General features: G+C 44.5%; 1 protein-coding gene across 2 annotated transcripts in view; it reads left to right on the top strand.

Moving 5' to 3' along the window:
* LOC119185177 (DNA mismatch repair protein Msh2) overlaps window positions 1-18,378 on the top strand; it is a 157,354-nt gene extending 138,976 nt beyond the window's left edge. For both annotated transcript variants that reach the window (XM_075883121.1, XM_075883120.1), the window contains exons 24-26: window positions 1,529-1,683; window positions 6,909-6,976; window positions 15,747-18,378. In XM_075883121.1, coding sequence (XP_075739236.1) covers window positions 1,529-1,683; window positions 6,909-6,976; window positions 15,747-15,821 — 298 coding nt within the window. In that variant the 3' untranslated portion in view covers window positions 15,822-18,378. The remainder of the gene's footprint in view (window positions 1-1,528; window positions 1,684-6,908; window positions 6,977-15,746) is intronic.
* The last annotated feature ends 3,240 nt before the right edge of the window (window positions 18,379-21,618 follow it).

The following is a 21,618-nucleotide window of genomic DNA, read 5'->3' as shown; positions in this document are numbered from 1 at the left end:
CGTCGCGGTGGTCTAATGGCTAAGGTACTCGGCTGCTGACGCACAAGTCGCGGGATCGAGTCCCGGCTGCATTTTCGATGGAGGCAAAAATGTTGTGGGCCCGTGTGCTCAGATTTGGGTGTGCGTTCCAGGTGGTCAAACTTTCCAGAGCCCTTCACTGCGGCATCTCTCATAATCATATGGTGTATTTGGGATGTTAGACCCTACATATAATATAACCTCTACTTTACCATTTGTAGTTCAAAGATTTATCACCTGAGATTTCACTTCCGTTTCCAGTGTGCAGACCTATAATTCTGTTAAAGCTTTTCCGCGTAGCGCACCTCTCGAACTTGGGCACAACATTTAGTTTTATGCATGTGGTCCTAACTTCAGAGAGCCAGTGGGGTAATTTTCCAAGTTTGAGCTGCATGTTTACAACAAGCTTTTCGCGACAGCATGCCAACCTGCAGGATAGTCCTAACGAGTGCTAGCTGCCATGTCAGTAGCAGCTGCGAGCAGTAAATTCTACGGTTCGCTACTGAATGAACAAAACATTTTGTGGTGGCTGAATTTGGAAAGGAGTAACCATTTTGTTGTGTATCTCTGCGAGAGTGATGTCTAATTTTGAAAATGTGTTATGTTTTTATTCTTGTTTGTGTGAATTTTTATATGTACACTTGCAAGCTACTTGTTGTCAATTTTTCTGAAAACCAATGTATTCATTTTTGTCCTTTGCCTGTGCGCATGTCGAAGCTTAGCACGAACTGCAAAGGGACAGGAGCCTTTGTCAGACTGTTTGCCTTTAGCCCTTGCCCCCCTGCAGAGAGCTCTGTAACGTGCTTACTGTAAAGTACTCTTACTCTTACATAGTCAAGCATAGCAAGGGCGTTGAAGGCATGTGCGACTTTCCTGTGGCAGTTCGCTGTTTTAGACACTGGGTGCACTCCCGCGAAATTGACCGAGGGGTCATGCAGCGTGCGAAGTTTAGCTCGCCTTTCTACACAGTTTCTGCGTAGTGTGGTTCCACAAACGAGTCCACATAATCGAGGAGCTCTGAAAAGTCACCCGCCTACTCATCATGATAGCGCTTTCTTTCCTTAGCTGTCTATTATTTCCTGCGTTCATTTGATAGGCCATTCGGCTACAGCCCCCTCAACCTTTCAACATTCATAAATTTAAATGAATGCACACACGGTGGTCGCATGCCTTGATACTGGGATGTGCATAGCTGTTTGCTCAAGATGTTTTGCAGCTGTGCAACCTTTGGTAACATGGTTCAGTTGTGGTGCAAATATTTGTGACTTCAGTCACTTGTGCTTTGAACGATCTGTGCCATCTAATTGCAGGGAAGCTTGTCAGCTTTACCATTGGCACAGCCACAATACCACTCCATCATGGCGTTTTAATTTTTACACTGCAAGAGTTCTCATTATCGTGTACAAATATGTGTGAAAATGTGACGTCATTCTTGTTCTTGCAATTGGAGCAGTGGGCTCACAGCGTTTATGACAGCTAGCAGATTCATAAATGTGTCATCCACCTGCAGGCAGCTGGCAAAGGAGGTGGATGCCTTTTGCCTTTTCGCTACTCATTTCCACGAGCTGACGGAACTGGCTGCAGAGGTGCCCTGTGTCCACAATGTCCACGTCACAGCTGAAGTCAGCGAGGACAGTTTTATACTCCTGTACAAGGTTAAGCCAGGTAATTGTCATTTCCATCGGTGTGTCAATGCGGCGCATTTAATCCTGCTTATTTCAGCTGTTCTGTGAACTTTTGAATGACTGAATGCTTGTTAGATGGAAAGATAAGTAGATTTTATTGTTTCGTGTTCATTCATGTATTGTTGCCATTTTATATTACATACAGTAAAGTTAAGGCGAACTCTGTTAAGACGAATTCTTTTTCAATATGAACAACACAGGAATGTTTGTTTGGTTTTCTACAGACTCAATGCAAAAAAAAATCTGCTTAAGACTAGCCGCTCGACAGGCCTCTTCTGTTAAGACGAACTCTCGCAGTGACCAACAGTGACGAGGACTGTGCGCAACGAACATTATAGTGTTGATAGGAGCATTTAGATAAGCGAGAGAAAGCAAAATTTAACAAAAACAAGGAAAAGAAAAAAAACTTCTTGGTGCAAAGACTCATAGCAAATTAAAAGTAAATGGCGATGGAGGGAAAGAGGGAAATACTACCTACCGTAATTACTCGAATCTAACGCGCACCTTTTTTCCGGTTAAGCGAGTTCGTAAGTCGCATGCGCGTTAGAATCGAGTACGAACAAAAAAATTACGGTCAATCTATTTCCATTGGCAAATCCCAAATGGCCGCCCCCTACGTGCGTCGGCATGGCGCGTCGGCCATTTCTGCCTATGTGTTTCCCATGTGCGGCACTTCGTACGTGTGCTGAGGAGTTCGTCATCTAGTAGTGCATTAGCATCGACAGCGTGGCAGGGCCGACTCCAAAAACTCGAGTGCACCACGATGCCGCTTTTAAAAGAAAAGTCATCGCGTGTGCAGAAACGGACGGAAATCGGGCCGCATCGCGGTCTTTCGGAGTTTCCGAAACGTGCGTGCGGGACCGGCGGAAACAAAAGCAGAAGATTGTCGACAGCAAAGCTTCACGCAAAAGCTTCAGTGGACCACAGCAAGGTCGGTTTCCGCAAATAAAGAACTGCTCGGCGAGTATGTGCTTGAGCCGCGAGCGGTACAGCGGCCCGTGACGACAGAACTGCTTTAAGTGCGGGCTATGCAATTAGTCTTAGAAAAAGGTCTAATGCGGAGCCAGTTTAAAGCGAGCAGGTGCTGGCTAACTAACTTTATGAAGAGCAAAGGCTTTTCCCTCCGAAGAGGAACATGCATATGCGAAAAGTTTTGCAGTGGAGTACGATGAAAAGCTTCACAGTTTTCAGAGGTTTGTCCTAAACTTGCGGCGCAACAACGGCTACCTGCTTGGGCAAATCGGGAATGCTGGTCAGACGCCTCTTTACTTCGACATGCCTGGCACCACAACCGTCGAGAAGAAAGGGGCGAAGCAAGTTCGCGTGCTGACATCGGTCCACGGTAAAACTACAGTGACGGCAATGCTCTGTTACACGTCAAGTGGGCACAAGCTTCGCCCGTACCTCATATTTAAATGGAAGACGCTCCTGAAAGGAGTCGTTTTTTTGAGTGGTGTGATCGTGGGGGCCAGCGAGAAAAATGGGTGCGCGTTGCAAGCAATGTCTTACTTTTTTTTTTTTTTTTTCGCTGTTGGAAATTGGGTGCGCGTTACAATCGAGGGCGCGGTAGAATCGAGTAAATACGGTAAGTGGAAAAGAAAAGTCTGCGCATAAAGCTGGTAGCGCTCTCACCCTTAGCCTGTAGGTGGAAAAAGGGCCGTCTTTATCCGCAAAAAAGGCAATAAAAAGCCTTCGTCCTTTCGCATTCTCCTCGTGTTCTTCATTTCCTCAACAGGAGTAAAGTGGATGGAGAATGAAAGAACACAAAAGCTTGGCTAGAGGGAAAAATGCAAGTGAAGGGGGGGGGGGGGGCAAAAAAAAAGCTAAATGAAAATGAAAACAAAGATTGCCTGTACATTATAATTGCTTGAAACTGAAACAACATGTGCGGCACTAGTGCTCCCATCAGAGGAGACAGATGCACTGTCATCGGCGCCACACAATGGCACCCAAGTACATGCTGTGGTCAGTTTGCGTTGTTTTGCACAGGGCCTGTGCGCATCATATGTGCTCCCAGTGAAATGTAGCAAATTGTGATGTGCCACTTTCATAGTGCACAACAAGGGAAGGTCATTGTGCACACTAAGTATAGCTGCGTTGTGTTTTTTTTTTGTGTGCCCGAGACTTGTGATTGTGAGCAGCGTAAATCGAGATCTTCAGCTGCATGTTGTTTAGGAAAGGTTACTGCGTGCTCCAAATAAAAAAATATCTGAACCTCAAAGAAAAGCTTGTAGACTTTCATAAGCAACTTGGCATATATAGGTTTTGTCAAGGTAGCGGTATTCAATGGAGGAGTATCCAAAAGTGATAGCAAAGCCAGTAAAACAGCCTCTCAGAAGGTGAACATCCAGAAGAATAAATTTTTCATTCTTTGAAGAAAAATTGTGCTTGTCTCGTCACTTTTATTTTTTTGTAATCGTCAAATTAGAGCCGTGCTACAGTTTTGTTGTTAAAGCGTGATAGCAAGTTATTTATGAGCATATTTATTACGAAGTCGCAAAATCAAGTATTTGTTCGGTTACCGCCTAGTCTAAATACTCTACTTGAAAGCATAGCTTTTATCAAGTTGAGCCAAATAAATGCTTTTTCTTGTTCCTTTCCTCCCCATTAATAAGTATACTTCATCCAGTGTTTTCAAACAATATATTTCGGCATACTTGGCACGTTAGCATTCGGTTGTTGGGGACACGTCCGATAAGACAAACATATAATTGTGGTCTCTTTGAGTTCGTCTTAAGTATTTGGCTAGTTGACCTGTTCCCAGTGGCAGGCTTGCTGACACTCATGCGCAAGGGTTTCACTGGGCTTCTGCGAGTATTCTAGTTGTTTGAGTGTTTGAACAAATGTTGCAGTAGTAATACGCTTCAAGACCCATTGTATATTCTGAAGTTTTCAAGTACCGTAAATACCCGCGTAATATACAAGGTTTTTTTTTTTTTTTTTTTCAAATATTAGCGTTCTGAATTTCTGCTTTGTACTATGTGCGGATCCGAATGAAAACTTGCTCGAAAAAGGACATTGTGCTAGAAGTTTCGGTTTCGTAACTGCCGCTTGGCTACGGCTTCTTTTTGTCTACGAGTGGCTACTGCTTGGCTTTGTTATCTTCACGCCCTCGCGTGGCAAAAGTGAGCGCTAGCACCAATTCTTTCTTTGTTGTTGAGTTTTTCGAGTGCTTGGACAGCGGACAGGCGGACGGTGAATCTCGCTGTGTTCTGTGGCTCACTTCGCAAAGGTGAAACATCCCAGGGCACCGAAACCAGTACTCGGCTGCATTCAAAAGAAAGGTCATCTTAGCTGCTAAGGAAATTGGCAACAGTGCGGCCGGAAGACAGTTTGTAGTCACCGGGGAAAGTGTCCGTGGATGGCAACGTCAGAAATAAGCGGTTTTCGTGTGCAGCAGAAAGAGAAGAAGCTTTCGCGGTCCAAAGAAAGGGGCCTTCCCAGAGATTGAACTCGCACTAACAGAGTTCGTTCGACAGCAGTGGGCGGCGCACTTGCCAGTCATCATGGACCTGATGCAGATGAAAGCGAGGTAGCTGGCGAGAGAAAAGGGGATGTCGAGAACGGACTTCAAAGCTAGCAAGTACTGGAGCCGGATCTTCCCTGCGCTGGCGAACCTCCATTTCTCAGAAGCTCCCTGAAGCCTTTGAAGAGCTTCTCATCTCATTTCAACGCCATGTGATTACGTTGCGCCGCTCGCAGAACTTTCAACTGGGACAAATCGGCAATGCGGAATAAATGGCAGTTTACCTGGACATGCCATCACCCCTTATAGTTCATGAGAAGGGCTCGAAGCAGGTTAGTGTCCGTACCACCGGCAATGAAAAAACGCGTGTCACAGTGATGTTATCGGGCACAGCGGACGGCCATAAGCTCCCACCTTATGTCATCTTCAAACGCAAGACAATGCCGAAAGGGAGGAGCTACCGAAGAATGTCATCGTGAGATGTCACGATAAAGGCTGGATGAATAAAGACTTTGTCCTCGACTGGGTAAAGTGTGTGTTATGCGGACGGCCTGGTGCCCTGCTCTCTTTTCCATCCATTCTGGTGCGGGACGCGTTTCGCTGCCATTTGGCCGACTCACTGAAGAAGCTCCTGTGCAACTGCAGCACGGAACTGGTCGTGAGCCCGGGTGGGATGACATCTGAACTGCAACCTCTCGACGTTTGTGTGAATAAGCCATTCAAGGATGCGGTTAAGCGTTGCTACGCCGAGTGGATGCGCTCAGGTGAGCCTGCAGTGACGCCGACCGCGCGGCTGAAACGGACGTCGCCGTCCACGCTATGCCAATGGATCGTGGACGCTTGGGCAAGCATCCCAGAGAACCTTGTGCGTTGGTCCTTCAAGAAGTGCGGCATCTCTAATGCCTCGATGGCACAGAAGACAAGCACCTATTTGAGGATTTGTCTGACAAGGAAATGTCCGAGGAAAGCGTAGTTGAAGACGACAGCGATTGACATGGCAGATGTGTGCTGAATAAATGTGTTTTTTGGGACCTTTTCTAGGTCATTTTATACGCAGGCACAATTTTTTTTTCATTTCGCGCCCCTAAAATTTGGCCTCGTATTATATTCGGGTTCATATTATACGTGGATATTTACAGTATGTAGAACAAATTCACCTAAATTGTTTCACCACGTGTGAAATCTTAAGAAAGACGGCTTCAGTGCAGCGTGCAGTGAAACCATCTTTGCTGTGGAACGATCTAAAGGCGGGAAATTATTTCTACTGCTAAGCCACACTTTGTAAATGGCACCTCAAATATTTTTTTCTCTTTTTTTTAATTTCCGTTTAAGTTGAAAGGTGGGTAGTTGTGGCTTAATATGGGCAAGTTTTGACTCATTTAAAAATATGTCGCATATTATTGCTTACAACATGCATCATGCTGCTATTCAAATACTGCTGCTGTTTGAATTCTCTTCAAAATTATTTGGTATTAATTACCACTCGCATTGACTTTAAGCTGATGTCTACACATCTTGGTTTTTTTCTATCTGCTAGTTTATCATGCCACTGGGCACAGGCTCACTGATGCGCAAATAATTTAAAATAAAATTGTGCTTGAATGTGGCTTTGCGGGTCCATTTTAAGAAGCATTGTAAGGCCACTTTTAACTGTAGTGGCACAAAACTAATTGTTAAATGTATTAGTACAATGACCCATTGTGCTGGGCTAAACTCCTTACTATAATGTCTCTCTACAGGCGTGTGCAGTCAAAGCTTTGGCATAGAAGTCGCCAAACTGGCACATTTTCCAGAGCACGTGCTCAAGGTGAGTCGTACTCGTGTGTTATTGCTGTGCAAGATTTTTAGACTGGTTTCTGTCTCCTCCCTCAAAAGGATACCATTAGTTATGTAGGTAGCTCCCTGCCTTTATTTGTTGTCACTGCATCAGTTATGGAGCCTCGTTCTGGCACCTCATGAAAATAGAAATAAGGAAAAAAGTAGGTGTGTGCGGATATTCGAAAGTTTCCAATATTCAACAAATATTGCATTTGTAATATTCGTATTCGATTCGATAACCACATGTTCAAAAATTTTGAATATTCGAACTAACTCGAATATACCTAGAATATTCAATGTTCATAAATATTCGTTCGTAGGTTCGTGCGAATATTCGTATATTCAAACGAATATTACTGTATTCGAAATCGCTTTGGTTGGAATTTAAATTATTGAAAATTTCAAAGTACAGTTAAACCTGATTATAACGAAACTGATAAATTCCCGTAAAATTTCGTTATAAAGAGGATTTCTTTATATGCAGGTTCGGCATGAAAATTTGGAAAATAAGCGTGCAAATTAAACAAAAGGCGGACTGAAGGCAGAGCTAGCCCAAAACACTTATTTTACAGTAAAAAGCTGTCTTATTATTGCGATACCAATTGTATGGACACTCGTGGCTGGTTTTTGCTGTCACCGTCATGTTCCATAACAAGTCCAAATTGATAATATATGCCGCTGCGCATCGTAATTTTCACGGGCGGGTGAAAACACACAGGCGCTGCTGAAGCAAAGATCAAATGATTCGGCCTATCCCTATTGCCTGAAAAGTGCATAACATCTCCTGCGTGTTGTTACAACTGCCGTCGAATGCTCAGACAGAAAGTAAACCACGAGTCTTGAACAAGCATGAAAAGCACGGGGATCACTTGAGTAGCAATAATGAACTTGGATTTTAATGGCGTTCGCGATTGCCAGCGTGCTTGCTATCTCGGCGAGTATCAGTGCGGTTTGAATGCGAAGGGACTGTGTGAAAAGAGCACTTCTCCCTGGAGCAGCCGTATGCTCACACCAGCATTTTTTTTTTTTGTCGGAGTTTCACGATATCGGATCTAAAAGAGTTGACTGCCAGCCTTATTCCTTATAACATTACAGTTGTTTGCTATCATGATCATTGCATTGCATTGAACGCGCCTCCGTGTTGCCAGAACTAATCGGCTAATCGCGAAAGCTACCAGCTTGTGAACTCGCAACGCGGCGCAAGACGGAAGCACGTGACGAGTCCACCTTCGAAGATCCGTCATCACCGTAGTCTCGGAAAGTTTCCATTAGCGCCTAATCTGACGTCCTCGTGGTGGTGAGGACACGATTGTTCGAAATTATGAAAAGTAACAGTTTCACCACAAGGGCGAAGAAATGATTGCGATAACAACAACTTGGAATGTAACGCTTGAATGTAACGCTTAGAATGGCAAGCAGATCAAAACGTGTAACGCGCTGCTCACGCACAAATGACACATGAAAACAACATACACAGGGCGACAGCCACTTAACAACTTTTACCGCTCGACACTTAATGCGCTGTTTAAATAAAAACAAGGCACGAAATGTAATGAGTGCGAACTAACAAGTTCCTTAGTTGTTCGCTGTGTTTAAAAAGCGCACTCTTTTTGCTCACGGCTCCTGTCCAGCGAGCGAAGTGGTGTGTGTCCACCCGGCAACTGAACACAATCGTTCTGGTAAAAGTCGAAGGCGCTCGATTCTCCCCACCAAAGGATAAGCTCCTGCGCACACGCATCTACCACCCGCCCTCCCCGATTCGGGGGGCAAAGTACGCGTCGGAGATAAACGCGCATCGGAGCACCGTGACGAGCCGGGTGCCTAGCGCGGGTGGCTTTTCTTCTAGAGTTTTTATATATGTAGACACGTATACATATACGATGAATGACAGCGCAGTGGCGGCAAAAAACCAGCCGAGACTGTTCATAAACATAATTGCTATAGCATAGAAAAAAAAGAAAGCAAAGCTGATTGTCATCGGGGGCCACACCATGCGCGCGCACTGAAACTATGCACGTGGGCGCGGTGTCAGAAACGAAGAGCGAACAACACGGACACAGACACGGATACCGCGGAAAACTTTTGGTAAAGCGCCCTCCACATGCAGCGCGGTCCCACATATGTGACGCTACCTAAAAGCATGGTACTGCCTACGCGCTAAGGTTTTTTTTTTTTTTTAGTAGGGGTGGGGCACACCCGACGGCGAGAACGGCGGCAACGCAGGCTAGTGGGGTGCAGGCCCGCCTCACGCCGACGTGGCCCACTTGTCCGCTTCGCGCTTGGTCGGCGGCGGGGTAGCCGCGGAAGATACATGCTTTTACCAAAATGACAAAATGAGGAGTAAGATTCCTAGATATTCCATGGGGCAAATTCGTGATATCAGCGTTGTCTCGTGCTGTTGCTTTGTTACATAGAGATAGCAAATATATGTGCTACTATGGAGCGGCGGCGGGGAATAGAAAAACTTCGTTACATAGAGGAATTCGTTATATGGATGTTCGTTATAAGCAGGAACTGTATTCGCAAGGAACGAGTAGGTGCATATTAGTCTGAATGTAACGCCTGTAAAGGTAGTTTCGCTGCAGTGTAGGGGGTGCTGAACCGTGAAAGCACCTATCCAAGAAAAATCTGCTTTGCCGTGAAGCCGCTCGTCAATTTTAAAGGGGCCCTGCTACACAAAATGCTGCCGATCGGTAGTCTAGGCTACTGAGGACACGCAAGTCAAATATTATAGCGCAGCATGCGACGTGCGATTCACAATAAATTCTCGAAGTCAGCTAAAAATTGCTCTCCTCTGTCGGCAAATGACTCCACAAGCTGAGAAAGCACGTGTGGCGTATTTTCTTTCCCCGTGTCATTTTTCCCTGCTTAGCTTCCAGTGCTTTCATCGGGATGAGAAGAGAGAATGCACTTGCAGGGTGCGAGCAATCTTTGCAACTTTGCGTGTACTGGACAGATTCTAAAAATATTTCCCGCGGTGAATTCAAGAGGCAATAAATAAGCTTCTTTAGTGTATACATTCCATGGCTACTTGAAAAAGTGTCGCACAGCCCCTTTAAGTGAAAAATATTACTCTCATATCAATTCATTTTATTAAGCTTAAAAGTTAGTTCTGACGGCTTATATGCTCCAAGTATAATAAATCTTAAAAATGTTATGTATTTTAAGGGTTATGACTCGTATTTTGCTAAAAGTAAAATCCTGCTACTACTCAAAGTAATTTCGAATTCTTTTGAATGAGAAAAAAAGAAGGAATTTGCATAGAGGCTCTATTCCATTTTTAAAAAAAATATTGTGCAGGTTTGTTAGGTCATGATAACTATGCTCATTTTTCTTTATATGTCATGTATACTATTCGAACTCGATACGAAATTATGCGACCAAGATCACTATTCGCTTCGAACCTAAAATTCCCTATTCGCACAAGTCTATTCGTTCGCATATGTCACTGTGAAGAACTTATGATTTTGCGCATTTGCCATAAGAGCCTCAGTAGATCATGCAGAGATTACTATGACTTTGGCGTAAATGCGGTGATGCTTGCATGGAAATTCATGGGAGCGTGATGACAGCTACCAATGAGTGCGGCAGTAAGTCATCGCGACAAACCTACCACGGATAAATATCTCAATCAATCTAAATTATGTACTGATTGTGCAGCAGTACGTGTGGCTCAGCGGTTTAGCGCTGTTACGGCTCATGTAAGCGTACTGACCACGCCGTCCGCTACCGCGCCTTTGTGCGCGGGACCGCAAGTGCATATCGCTCGCGGAAACAAGGGTAACTCGCCACTGCCGCATTGGCTGAACAAAATAGTCTTCACACCTTTGATTGGTCTTGTGCTGAGCGAGCACAAAGAAGAAAAACCTCTGCGCCCTTTTGATGTAGGATGGCAAGGTGTTTCAGGTATAGCCACGCCAGTTTTCGCCAATGAATCACCGTAGAAACGTACGCGCACATGTTGAAGCCTGACGAGTCGTCTGTCAGCTGTGCCGCTACTTTAACATGTGTACCCTCTTCATACTTCCAGAATGATGTCATGACAGCGGATATGGTCATGCGAATGATCTTAAGTGTTTTTCCGCTCAATGGCAAACATAGAAAAGGCCAAGCACTTTGGATAATGTCACAATGGCGTCCGGTGACGCACGTAGGGGGATGGAGGAATTACTGCGTAGTTCCGCTGCATTCCCCAAAGCGTCTTTGAAAATACGTAGTACGCGCATCGCGCTCGCGTGGCAATGTCTCCTGCAATCAACCCTCCGTCGCACCATTGCTACGATCGTGCTCTATTGCCAACGTCAGTTTACTGCCGTCAGTAGCTAGCGTGCCGAAAGGGGTCGAGATGCGGCAAAATAGTGCCCTTGCCGTCGGGAGTTGTGGCTCCGTCAACAAAAAAGCATATTTGGGGCGTCTTTTTATCATGCATCAGTAATCATCTATCTCGCGCGCTTACCTCACGTTATTGCTGTGCGCCCGGTACACCTCGGTCATGACCGTGCTGCTGTCAGCGCAACAAGGCATTGTTGATCGGAAAATGGGAAGCGTGGTCCTCGAGAAAGGCAATGGAAACAAGCGAGATAACGAGTATTGCTATGTAGTTGGAAAATGCCCCAAATACACCTAAGAGAACAGAGGTCAAAATTAAAAATAAAACTATAAAATGGGGGTTTTTCGAGCCAAAACTGGATGAATTGCGACCACCTAGACTACTTTAATAGTATCTTAGGCTTAAGTACACAGGTGTTAACTGTTCCAAAATCAAACCAGTGGCCTCATGCTTACTAGTCATGAAGGCGGGTACAAAAGCTTTTCTTTTTTTGTGTGTAATAAAGTACTATCAGACACATAAAAAAAAGGTACAAAAGGTTGGTTCATCATGTGAATTGAACCCAGCATCACAGTCACAAGCTCAATCTTATGCTTTCTGGCAAGTAGAGATAGTGACATTTTTCAAAATATATTATGTGCAATAACTGACTATAATAACAATAGTACTATTTCCAACCTAAATATACGATTGAGTAAAAGATTACTGGTGGAAAAAAATTGCACCTCTTCATTATTCAATATTCAATTCGTATTCGAAGCTATGTATTCGTACTTGATTCGTATTCAAAAATTTTGATATTCGCACACCCCTAGAAAAAAGGTATGTGACTGTACTTCAGGCTAGGGTCCACAAAGACCAAGTTGGTGGTGCTGATAATTGTGGTAGACGTGACCCGCTTCGCCACAATGGCAGCAGAGTGGCCAGTTATCGGACGTGCGCCATACGCTTGCCTTTGTGCTGTTCTGTCGTGATCTGAACGGAAGATATGTGGGTGCACTCAGGAACCTTGATGCGCGTGGCGGAGTCAAAGAGGTGCCCTGAATTGGATGGCTAGGCTGATCCATTGTCCACATAGTGGGATCAGGAGCATGTGGTGCAAAAGATAGCAGGGCCGCCTCGTAAGTCAGCACAGGGGCCTCAGGCCTTAGTGGTGCAAGTAGGGCGACCACCTGTCTGATTTCATTTCGAATGACGTCTGCGAAGGCTGTTACAGGTGATTGAGGTCCCGCTGCTTGGAGCTGGTGCAGCTCGTCCCGCACGACACTTTTTATGAACTCTGCGAGAGCCTGCCTCTCGCTGTCAGCCCTGATAGAGCATGCAGCAGCAGTGAAGTTGTGGCGTTCGAACTGTGAGGACTGCTGCGGGAGAGTATGCTCCATTGCGGTTGCCTTACTTATGAATTTGGCCACGGTCATTGGCAGGTTGCGCACGAGCTCGGCGAGGAGCTTCTCTTTTAGCCCTTGCATCAAATCCTGCACCTTCTTTTCCTCAGATATCGCAGGGTTGGCACACTTTAAAAGTCGAAGCATGTCGTCGACTAACATCGAAACTCTCGCTAGGTCGTTGATTCCGAGACCAGATGGGCTGCTCCGCTCTCTCTTTCCTTTCGACATTGCGGTTGCATCACGAAACTGTCGACTGAACTCTTGCCACGTCGCAAAGGAGCCCTCGTAATTCTCGTACCACATTTTAGCTGAGTCCTCCAACGCAAAGTAAACTCTATGCAGCTTGCGAGCTTCATCCCATTCGTTGAAGCTAGCAACTCGATAGAAGTGGTGAAGCCAGTCATCAACATTTTCATAAATGTCCTCAAGAAATGTGCGTGGTTTTTGTGGACTGTTAAAAACATGCGGTAGAAGAGAATCGGAATCGTTGGTTTGACTGGCTTTGTTGGTAATCGAGGTTGCCATCTCATCTTGAAATAAGAGACCGAATTGGGGGATAGTCCTCGCAGGTGGTGGCTGCCTCGTGCTGTTGGAGCTGTAGCTGTCTCCAAGTAGCTCGGTGTGACGGCTGAAAATCGAGAGCCAAGGTGCATGCACCCAGCGCATCCACCAGTGGCACAAGCGATATAAAACAGACAGTTAGGAGTTGTTTTTTCTAGAACCAGACCAGAAAGCGAGGTTCTCTTCTTCCTCCACTTCTAAGCGAGTCCATGCCACAGCAAATGGCTCATTACGAATTGACATGTGACAATATTTTCTCACACATAAGCCACCCTAGAATATTACTCACACCCACAACTAAAACCATAGGAAAATGGAATTTGAAAAAGAAATCCCTGTGTATAGCTGTGAAGCCGCTTTCCTTGCACTATCGTGAAGCAGTGCCGTGACGTCGTTTAAATATGCGCACCAAAAGTTCCGCAATGTTGGATGCAAAAGAGTTGGCTGCCAGCCTTACTTCGTATTGCATTGCATTACAATTGCTTCTTATGGCATTTATTGCATGACATTCAGTGCGCCGTCGTGTTGTTGCCAGAGCTAATTGGCTGCGTGAGACGGGAGCACGTGACGAGTTGACCTCCGAAGATCCGTCATTGTCACCATGGTTTCGGAGAGTTTCCATCAGTACCTAATCTGACATTCTCTTGGTAGTGATGTACGGTTGTTCGCATTAAAAAAAGAAAAAGAAAGCAGAGCAGAAGGTTGGCAGCAGCCACACCATGCATGGGCAGGAAAACTGCACGCGCACACAGTGTCGAAAACGAAGATCGAACGACACGAATATAGCAGAAAGCTATTCGGTAAAGCGTCCTCTGTATGCAGCACATCCCAGCATATGTGAAGCTATCTGAAAGCGGGACACTGCCACCGCAAAAGTTGCTTTCTTATATTGTTCTTGGTTTGGAGGGACGAAGAGGGCACATCGGCACACGCGCCTGCGGTGGCAAAAACGGCGACAACACCAACTCGTGGAGCACAGGCCCCCTTCCTGCCTCGCATACACCCTCGCTCAATAACAAGCGCTCGCTCACGCCTGGGAGTCGCCGGAGCAACGAGGGCCTTGGCGATCCTGAGCGCCCCACTGCTGTTACGCCCTTCGTTGGCGGAGAGGCAACCACAAAAGATACATACATGCTCATGCCAAAACGACAAAATCCGGAGCAAATTTGCTATTTGTTCCCTGACGAAAATTCGTTATATCAAGGATGTCTGTTGCTATTACTTTGTTACATAGAGGTTGCAAATACATGAGTTTCTATGTAATAACGGCAGGGAATATAAAAATTTTGTTATATCAAGAAATTTGTGATATGGAGGTTCGTTATATGCAGGTTCAGCTGTACCGATTTTTTAAAAATCACAAACATTGCTTGCAGTTTGAGATATTCATCAACGAGCTAATTGAGTAAAATCGAAACTTATCGCACATGTAGTGCACGATGATTTGATATGTGGGGTTTAACGTCCCAAAACCACTATATGATTATGAGAGATGCCGTAGTGGAGGGCTCCGAAAATTTAGACCACCTGGGGTTCTTTAACGTGCACCCAAATCTGAGCTCACGGGCCTACAACATTTCCGCCTCCATCGGAAATGCAGCTGCCGCAGCCGGGATTCGAACCCGCGCCCTGCGGCTCAGCAGCCGAGTACCTCATGTAGTGCACAAGGCATGGTAGAATGCTGGAATGACATGCAACAGAAAAGCGATGAAATAATAATGAAGATGCACCACAGTTATATGTGTCCGTGTAAACCTGGAAGTTGACTCACTTGTGTGGTGAATTGCCTTATTTTTGCGTCTAGTCTTCAGTGGCTATTCGTTATGTTCAAACTTTGTTTATTTTTCTGGGATTGATAAAACTCAGTAGCAGTTGCTGTGGTGCCCTCTTGCAAGACAGATGTAACACTTTTTTGCGTCTCTTCATACTTTAAAAAAGAAACAGACAAGCAGTACGCATCGCATGTAAACATTAAGCTGTCTACTCATGTATTTGCATGCTTGTCCATTTTTCTAACCCGACTGTGCTTCAGCACGCCTTCATTTAAATTTTGTCACTTCTCTGCTGAGAATTGTTTAGGCGTTCGGCCGTGCTTTTTGTGTACTGGGCACAATCAGTTTCGATTTCGCTTTTGAAACTTGAGGATGAACCTTATAAGCTATGTTCAAATTTCTGAGATTTCTAAAAAAATGGTTCTGCCATATATTTTTATTGACTACAACTTTCTAGTTAATTTTTTAACACTACTGAAGTGAATAATTTAAAAAAGTTAATTTACAAGTTTCTTTATCAGTTTCATAAACATCATTTTAGCTGCAAGAAAGTATTTCCGCCTCAGCGTGGAGTTTATGTAGGAAAACTGCCAGAGCGTAGCTCCCGTAAAGTTTTTATTAAAACTCTGCATTGTTTAAGAAACACCCCCTGTATATGAGGTGCGACTTTAGACAGTGACAGCAGTCTGTTTTATGGGTTTGTTGCAGGAGGCCAGGCAAGTCCTGTCTCAGTACGAAGCTGCTACAGAGAAGATGGAGGAAGAAACAAAAATGGAGCACTAGTACCTGTCATGATTTTTTTTAATTACGTGTCAATAGAAATCCTTCTGTTTTTATACCAAATGTTATACCTTCAATCATCATGTGTTCAAGCAGGATCTTCGAACCAGATAATATTGCTGCATCTGCACTATGATTGAGTCAGACCCTCCTACTCTGCCAATCTAGATGTGGGCTTTTTTTAATGGAAGTGGTCTCTAGGCGTGGAATATCTGGTGGAAGCAGATCGCCAACAAATGACCAAATTGGAGACGCCGACTTTCAGTTGGTCTCTGTGGTGTATCACATGCTGAAAATTTGTCAGTTTTCCTGCTCTGCAAAGGTTATGCCTAAGAGAAATTTTAAAAATTAATTGTACTAGTCATATCAGATGACTTTCACATCGGATGTCATAGTCAGAGTTCCCGATTTTTCAAAAACTATCAAGCCATTTTTGTTTGTCAAGTCAATGACCACTTTTCATACATACCTGATAATATTGCATGCCTTCACAGGACCACAACATAGCCTCATGGAGTTGATATGTTACGACATCGGGAATTTCAGATGCAGAAATAGTGCAGTGTTCATTCAGACCTGCTCTGCTTATAAGTACAAATGGCATTAATTGAAGGCACCACTGCTGCCATGTTGATTGCCTCACAACCTCGAACCAGCATTCTCGCGCACCTTTCCATTCATGGCTATAGAAATCCCGAAAATCAACTCCAACACAATCCAGAGATATTGCGCAAAGATGCATATGCAACTTTCTACAGTGGTTCGTATCAAGAGTCTGAAGGGGCCACTGTCGCGGAAGACTATGCATTTCTAAATTGTATGCGCTTGGATCTGCCGTGTGCCCTCAGTAAAGTCACATTATTATGTAACTGTTTTATACCTTCTGAGAGTTGAAATATATTTGTGACGTGTCTCTAGAAAAGTCTTTTTTTTTTTAGATTCTGATGCATTCACTGACCACTGTAGCCATAGTGGCTGATTGTCTGCCATGCCAATCAGTTTGTGTGTTCTGCAATCACTCTTCATGGTATAAAAGTTAACTTTGCCCATGTTTTGGAACACACCACTAAGTATCGCCTTTGTGCACGATCATACGGTCATGCGAGAGAGCTGTAATTTTGCCTGTGTTTTCTGAAAAGAAAAGAAAGAAATCCTTACATTGGGTACTCATGGAACCCTTGCTATTTAGCATTGCATTTGTTCTTGTGTTGATTTCACTGGCACTCATGGGGTGATGCGAACCTGCAATTGGCGTTTAGTGCATAGTGAAACATAGCCTGCTACACTTCATTAGCATGGCGAGAATACGCTGCCAGTCGGCAGTCGAGGCTGCTGAGAACATGGAAGTCAAACATTGTAACCCGCGGTGTTGCTTGGAATTCAAAAGTAATTGTCTTAATAAACTAGACAGCACTCTCATTTCTTTTGACAATTGATGCCATAAACCCAAAGTCCACAGCCATTGATTGATTCGATCCTCACAAGTCACATTGTTAACGTGGCCGCGGTAACAATGTGAAATTCACAAGTAAAAATCACAAGTGAAAATAAGTCACACACTCAAAGAACAAGATAGAAAACAAAGTGTTCAGGAATTCTGGGAAGGACAGACTCATACACAGTGCTTCTGCAATAACTATTTTATTTGCGCCGTGTTTCCACCGTCCTGAGAATCGTTATCACAGGTGAACAGGGGCAGGTGGGGCACCAAACACAAAGGGTACGCAGCGCGTATCAATTCACAGTAGGATTTCTACAAACAGTTCTCATGCTTGTTTGTGTGTGTTGTTTGTGCGTGTATGTGTAACTGCTTGTTACTCGTCTGCACGTATCTATACACTTGCAGACGAGGATCGCCTGTTTTGTTTCTGTACAACAACAGTTAGGATGTGAAAGCAACTCGCTACAATGTCCGCAGCTATAGTCTGTATGTGCTTCCCTGTCACACAACAATGTGCTCTGCTAGCTCACTGTTGTGCCAGCATCTTGCTGTTGTGACCACTTTCTTTCGAGACCAAATACACAAACGGCTGTAAGTGCATGTACAGTCTTCACTGATTGAAACGTGCCATCAAATGTGCAGTCTGACAGATCTTAAGCACGATTTCTTGAGATAACCATCATGTCATATAACAAAAAATGTGGCCTCTAAAGGTAATGTTGCATCTTATCTAAGAGTTTAAGTTGAAATTACGGCGATATGACCCATGTTAAAGTTAATGGAAAACACAAGTATGTGCAATATTTAGCCCGAAATTTATGCATTTAAAATTCATGAATACTATACATGTATTCCTGGCTTCTTTGTTGACGAATAAGTTTGTCTGAACCTTTCCAAGATAATTGTTGTGTATGAGAAAGGATTACCTACTTCGCCATGCTCTGCCAGTGCTAGCCAGTGGTGTAACGTTGGGCAGCTGTTAGCCAACTAGCAAACAGCCATTGCTGGTTCTGTGCATACGGAAGCCTCTCGCTGCTTTCTTTGTAGAAAGCATTATTGTGTACCATAAGTAAAATATGATAGACTCTCAATAAATGGAACCTGAAGGAACATGAAAAATGTGTTTTTTTTTACAGGAGTTTTGTTTACTGCGATGTAAACTGGGTTGCAGCACTTAAGTATGAAACCAATTATATCAGAGGCAGTTGTTCCATTCAAGCAGTAGTTCTGTTTAACAGATTTACGTTCACTGAGAGTCCACTGTATTAGGTTGATTTTTGGTTACTGGACATTGGTAGTGGCATTGTGTGACATCTTGTTTCACCGCCAAATGAACCCGAAAGGGTCTAGGAAACTGTGTTCTGTTTAATGGAAGTCTCATTTGCTGACAAAGCAACAGGGGTGCGGAATTCAAGTATGTAACCAATCTCATCCGAGGTTGTTGCATTTTAAGGTGGGACGCGGCCCTTGAAAAAGGAAAAATTGCAAGAAAGTCTGTTTTTGAAAAACTTATTGTTGGGTTGTATGTCACATAAACTACCTACGGTATTCTTTAAATATCAGCGCCTAATTCAACCTCAAAATGGAAAAAAATATGCTATTTTCGAGGCCGCCGCAGTTCCCAAAACACGCTCAAAAACCAAATCAAACCAAACTTCGCGCGCGCCACTCCGAGAACATGCAGCTGTCCCGCGCCATCTTGGTCTTGTTTTGACCGTGAATTCTTTCTCTCTCGTTTGCCGCCTTTTAAAATGACGTGAACAGCGTGATTGATATGCTATCCCCGCTTCCTCAAGATGTTATGCGGAGCGCTGATTGGCTAGATTTGCTCATTCATATCTCACGGGCGAAAGCGCGCCCTTCATTGGCTGATGTGCTTGAAGCGGGGGCGGTCCCTCCCTGGAACGTTCAAGGTGCTTGTCTCGCTGTTGCTACTGTTGCGCTCTGCTTTGTACGCCTGGATAGACGTTTGCTTACGAGCCGCTGTTTGCCTTGCACTGTATTTTCAATAAGTTTCTCTTCTTTTTTTTTCCCACAAGTTTTGTGCCTCGTATCTTTGTTGCTGTGCGTGATGCCGGCAACAAAGCCTAAGATGGTGCGCTAGTTCAAAGTGCGGAAATGCGTTATGCGGCTTCTACTAGAATCGAAATTCCACTTTTATGCTGCAAGTGCCCAGTGCGGAAATGCTTGCGGCAGCGAAACTGTGCTGTCGGCTGCCTCCAGTCCAGAATCCGACAAACCGTGTGTACCTGGAGCCGCGAATGCATTGAGCGCGACCGAAATCCCCAGATCCAGCACGTGCTCGAAATCAGTGCCGTTGAGCGTGACACCGAGTGTTGCTGAGATCGACAGACACAGCACTTCCTCTGCATCGGGGCTAATAGCGTGCATGGGCCGTCGACCCTTTATCTGCGGACGCATTTCCCAACTAAGAAAGAAATTGATGTGAATGTGAGACGCCGTTTGCGCTGAACTCGAATCTACGCCAGCGGCGCTGAAAAAAATTTGAACTGATGCAGCCTGCTTTTGAAAGAGATGCCCTACGCCTAAAAAAAAAATTCCAAACAGCACTATGAGAAGATGGAAGAAGACAAAAGAGGAAAAGAGTGCACAAGGACATTTCAAGCTACTCTGCTGGAGCTCACGTTAAGGAACCCCAGGTGGTAAAAATTTCCAAAGCCCTCCTCTACGGCGTCTCTCATAATCATATGGTGGTTTTAAGACGTTAAGCCCCACAGATCAATCACTCTGCTGGAGCTTTTTGTGGAAAACACATGTGCTGAACTTTCAAAGCTCGTTTTCTCAAAATTGATTTTTTTAGCTAGTTGTGACGCTGAGAAAAGCGATTTCTCAAGAACTGCTTGCCAGATTTGTGTGTCGTTTCTTTTATTCTTCTTTTGGATAATTTTGCCAGGGTATAACAAGCTTCTTTTTCTGAAAATTGGTGCCAATAGTTATTAATAAACAATTAATTTTGATAAATGTCTTACCTTCTGGCTACATCAAATTCAAAGTTGCATAAAATTCTTTTGGGGGGGAAATAAAAAAAAGCGGCTCTCTAGTGCCCTAGTATATCTATCCAGACATGACCACAAATAATTTCAGCCTTTTGGTATGCCCTGGGATTTCTTCCGGCTCTTCCTCAGGCACACAAGTGAACCAACCAGTTAGACCTCAGTAACTTTGGAATCCCTAAGCGCAATTTCATGAAACTTTGCAGTTTTTCTAATTTTAGCGTAGTGAATATATGCTGAAAATGTTGTTAAGATATCTTAAAAAATAAAGAAATTATAGTTTCCGGGTATCCTCCCCCCTTAATTAGGTGTTTGGTTGTGGAGATTCTCATTTGCCAAGAGCTTTTTTACAAAACGAATATGGCAAGGCAAAATTTCTACAATGATGCCCCTGCTGAAATTCTGCTCCAGCTGCATGGTAGTGTGTACAGCAGCATATACAGTAACTCTAGGTTGCCATTTCGAAAGTCCGCACACTCGCAGCACTTGCAAAAACTAGCTGCATGCGCCGCGTTCGATATCTGTACTGCGATTTTGATGACTAGAGACCCCTGTAACACCTCTTGCATGTCGATGCTGTACAGATGGAGTCAGACTTGTCTTGAACGCCCAGCCAGCTCCTCCAGCTGCCGTTTTTTTCAGCAATATGTAAAGAGAGATGCGGTAGTGATACCAAACATGGTCATACTGCGTGTCAGGTCTCTGCGCTATAATGTAGGCATTGACAGAAGCTTGTAGCTAACGCGAGATAAAAGCCACTGCCATCAACATTGTCGACAGGCATGCGTTCTGCTACTCTATATAAGTGTAGTTCTATCTGTAGAGCATGAACGGCGCATACGAATGAACCTCCAAAATGGCGCGACGATGGTGTGGCTGCCTTGAGATTAAGGATCAATGCATACCCTTATATATCGCTCTAGAAAGCAAAGCACTTTGCACAGTCTGTTCGGGCTAATAGTAAATGGTAGAAGCGTATACCAGCCCTGTTAAATGCCACCCGAAATAGCATGCATGCCAGTGGTCACACGCTTCATGTCAAAAGTTCATAACAACACCCCCCCCCCCCCCCCCAGCATATAAGCGCAAAATGACCTGCCTGCCCGACCCCTCTTGAGATCAAGGTGCACCCACCCCCCAAAAAATTAATTTTTGCCTAAGCCCAAGGCAACGGCGAAAACCAGTCGAGAACGTTTTATTGCTATCGCATAAAAACAAAATGGCTCTCTCTTGATGTATAAGGTATGGTGTAAGTGTTTTTTCTTTATGCGCTGCTTTCTAGAAGACACTATAGGGGGTTTTGGAGCGTAGAGAGAACCCTCTAACCTCACAAAACATCGCTGCA

This window comes from Rhipicephalus microplus, unplaced genomic scaffold, assembly GCF_043290135.1.
Source record: "Rhipicephalus microplus isolate Deutch F79 unplaced genomic scaffold, USDA_Rmic scaffold_15, whole genome shotgun sequence".
Taxonomy (NCBI): Eukaryota; Metazoa; Arthropoda; class Arachnida; order Ixodida; family Ixodidae; genus Rhipicephalus; species Rhipicephalus microplus.
Note: the sequence above shows the minus strand (reverse complement) of the source record. Positions and strands in the feature narration are given on the sequence as shown.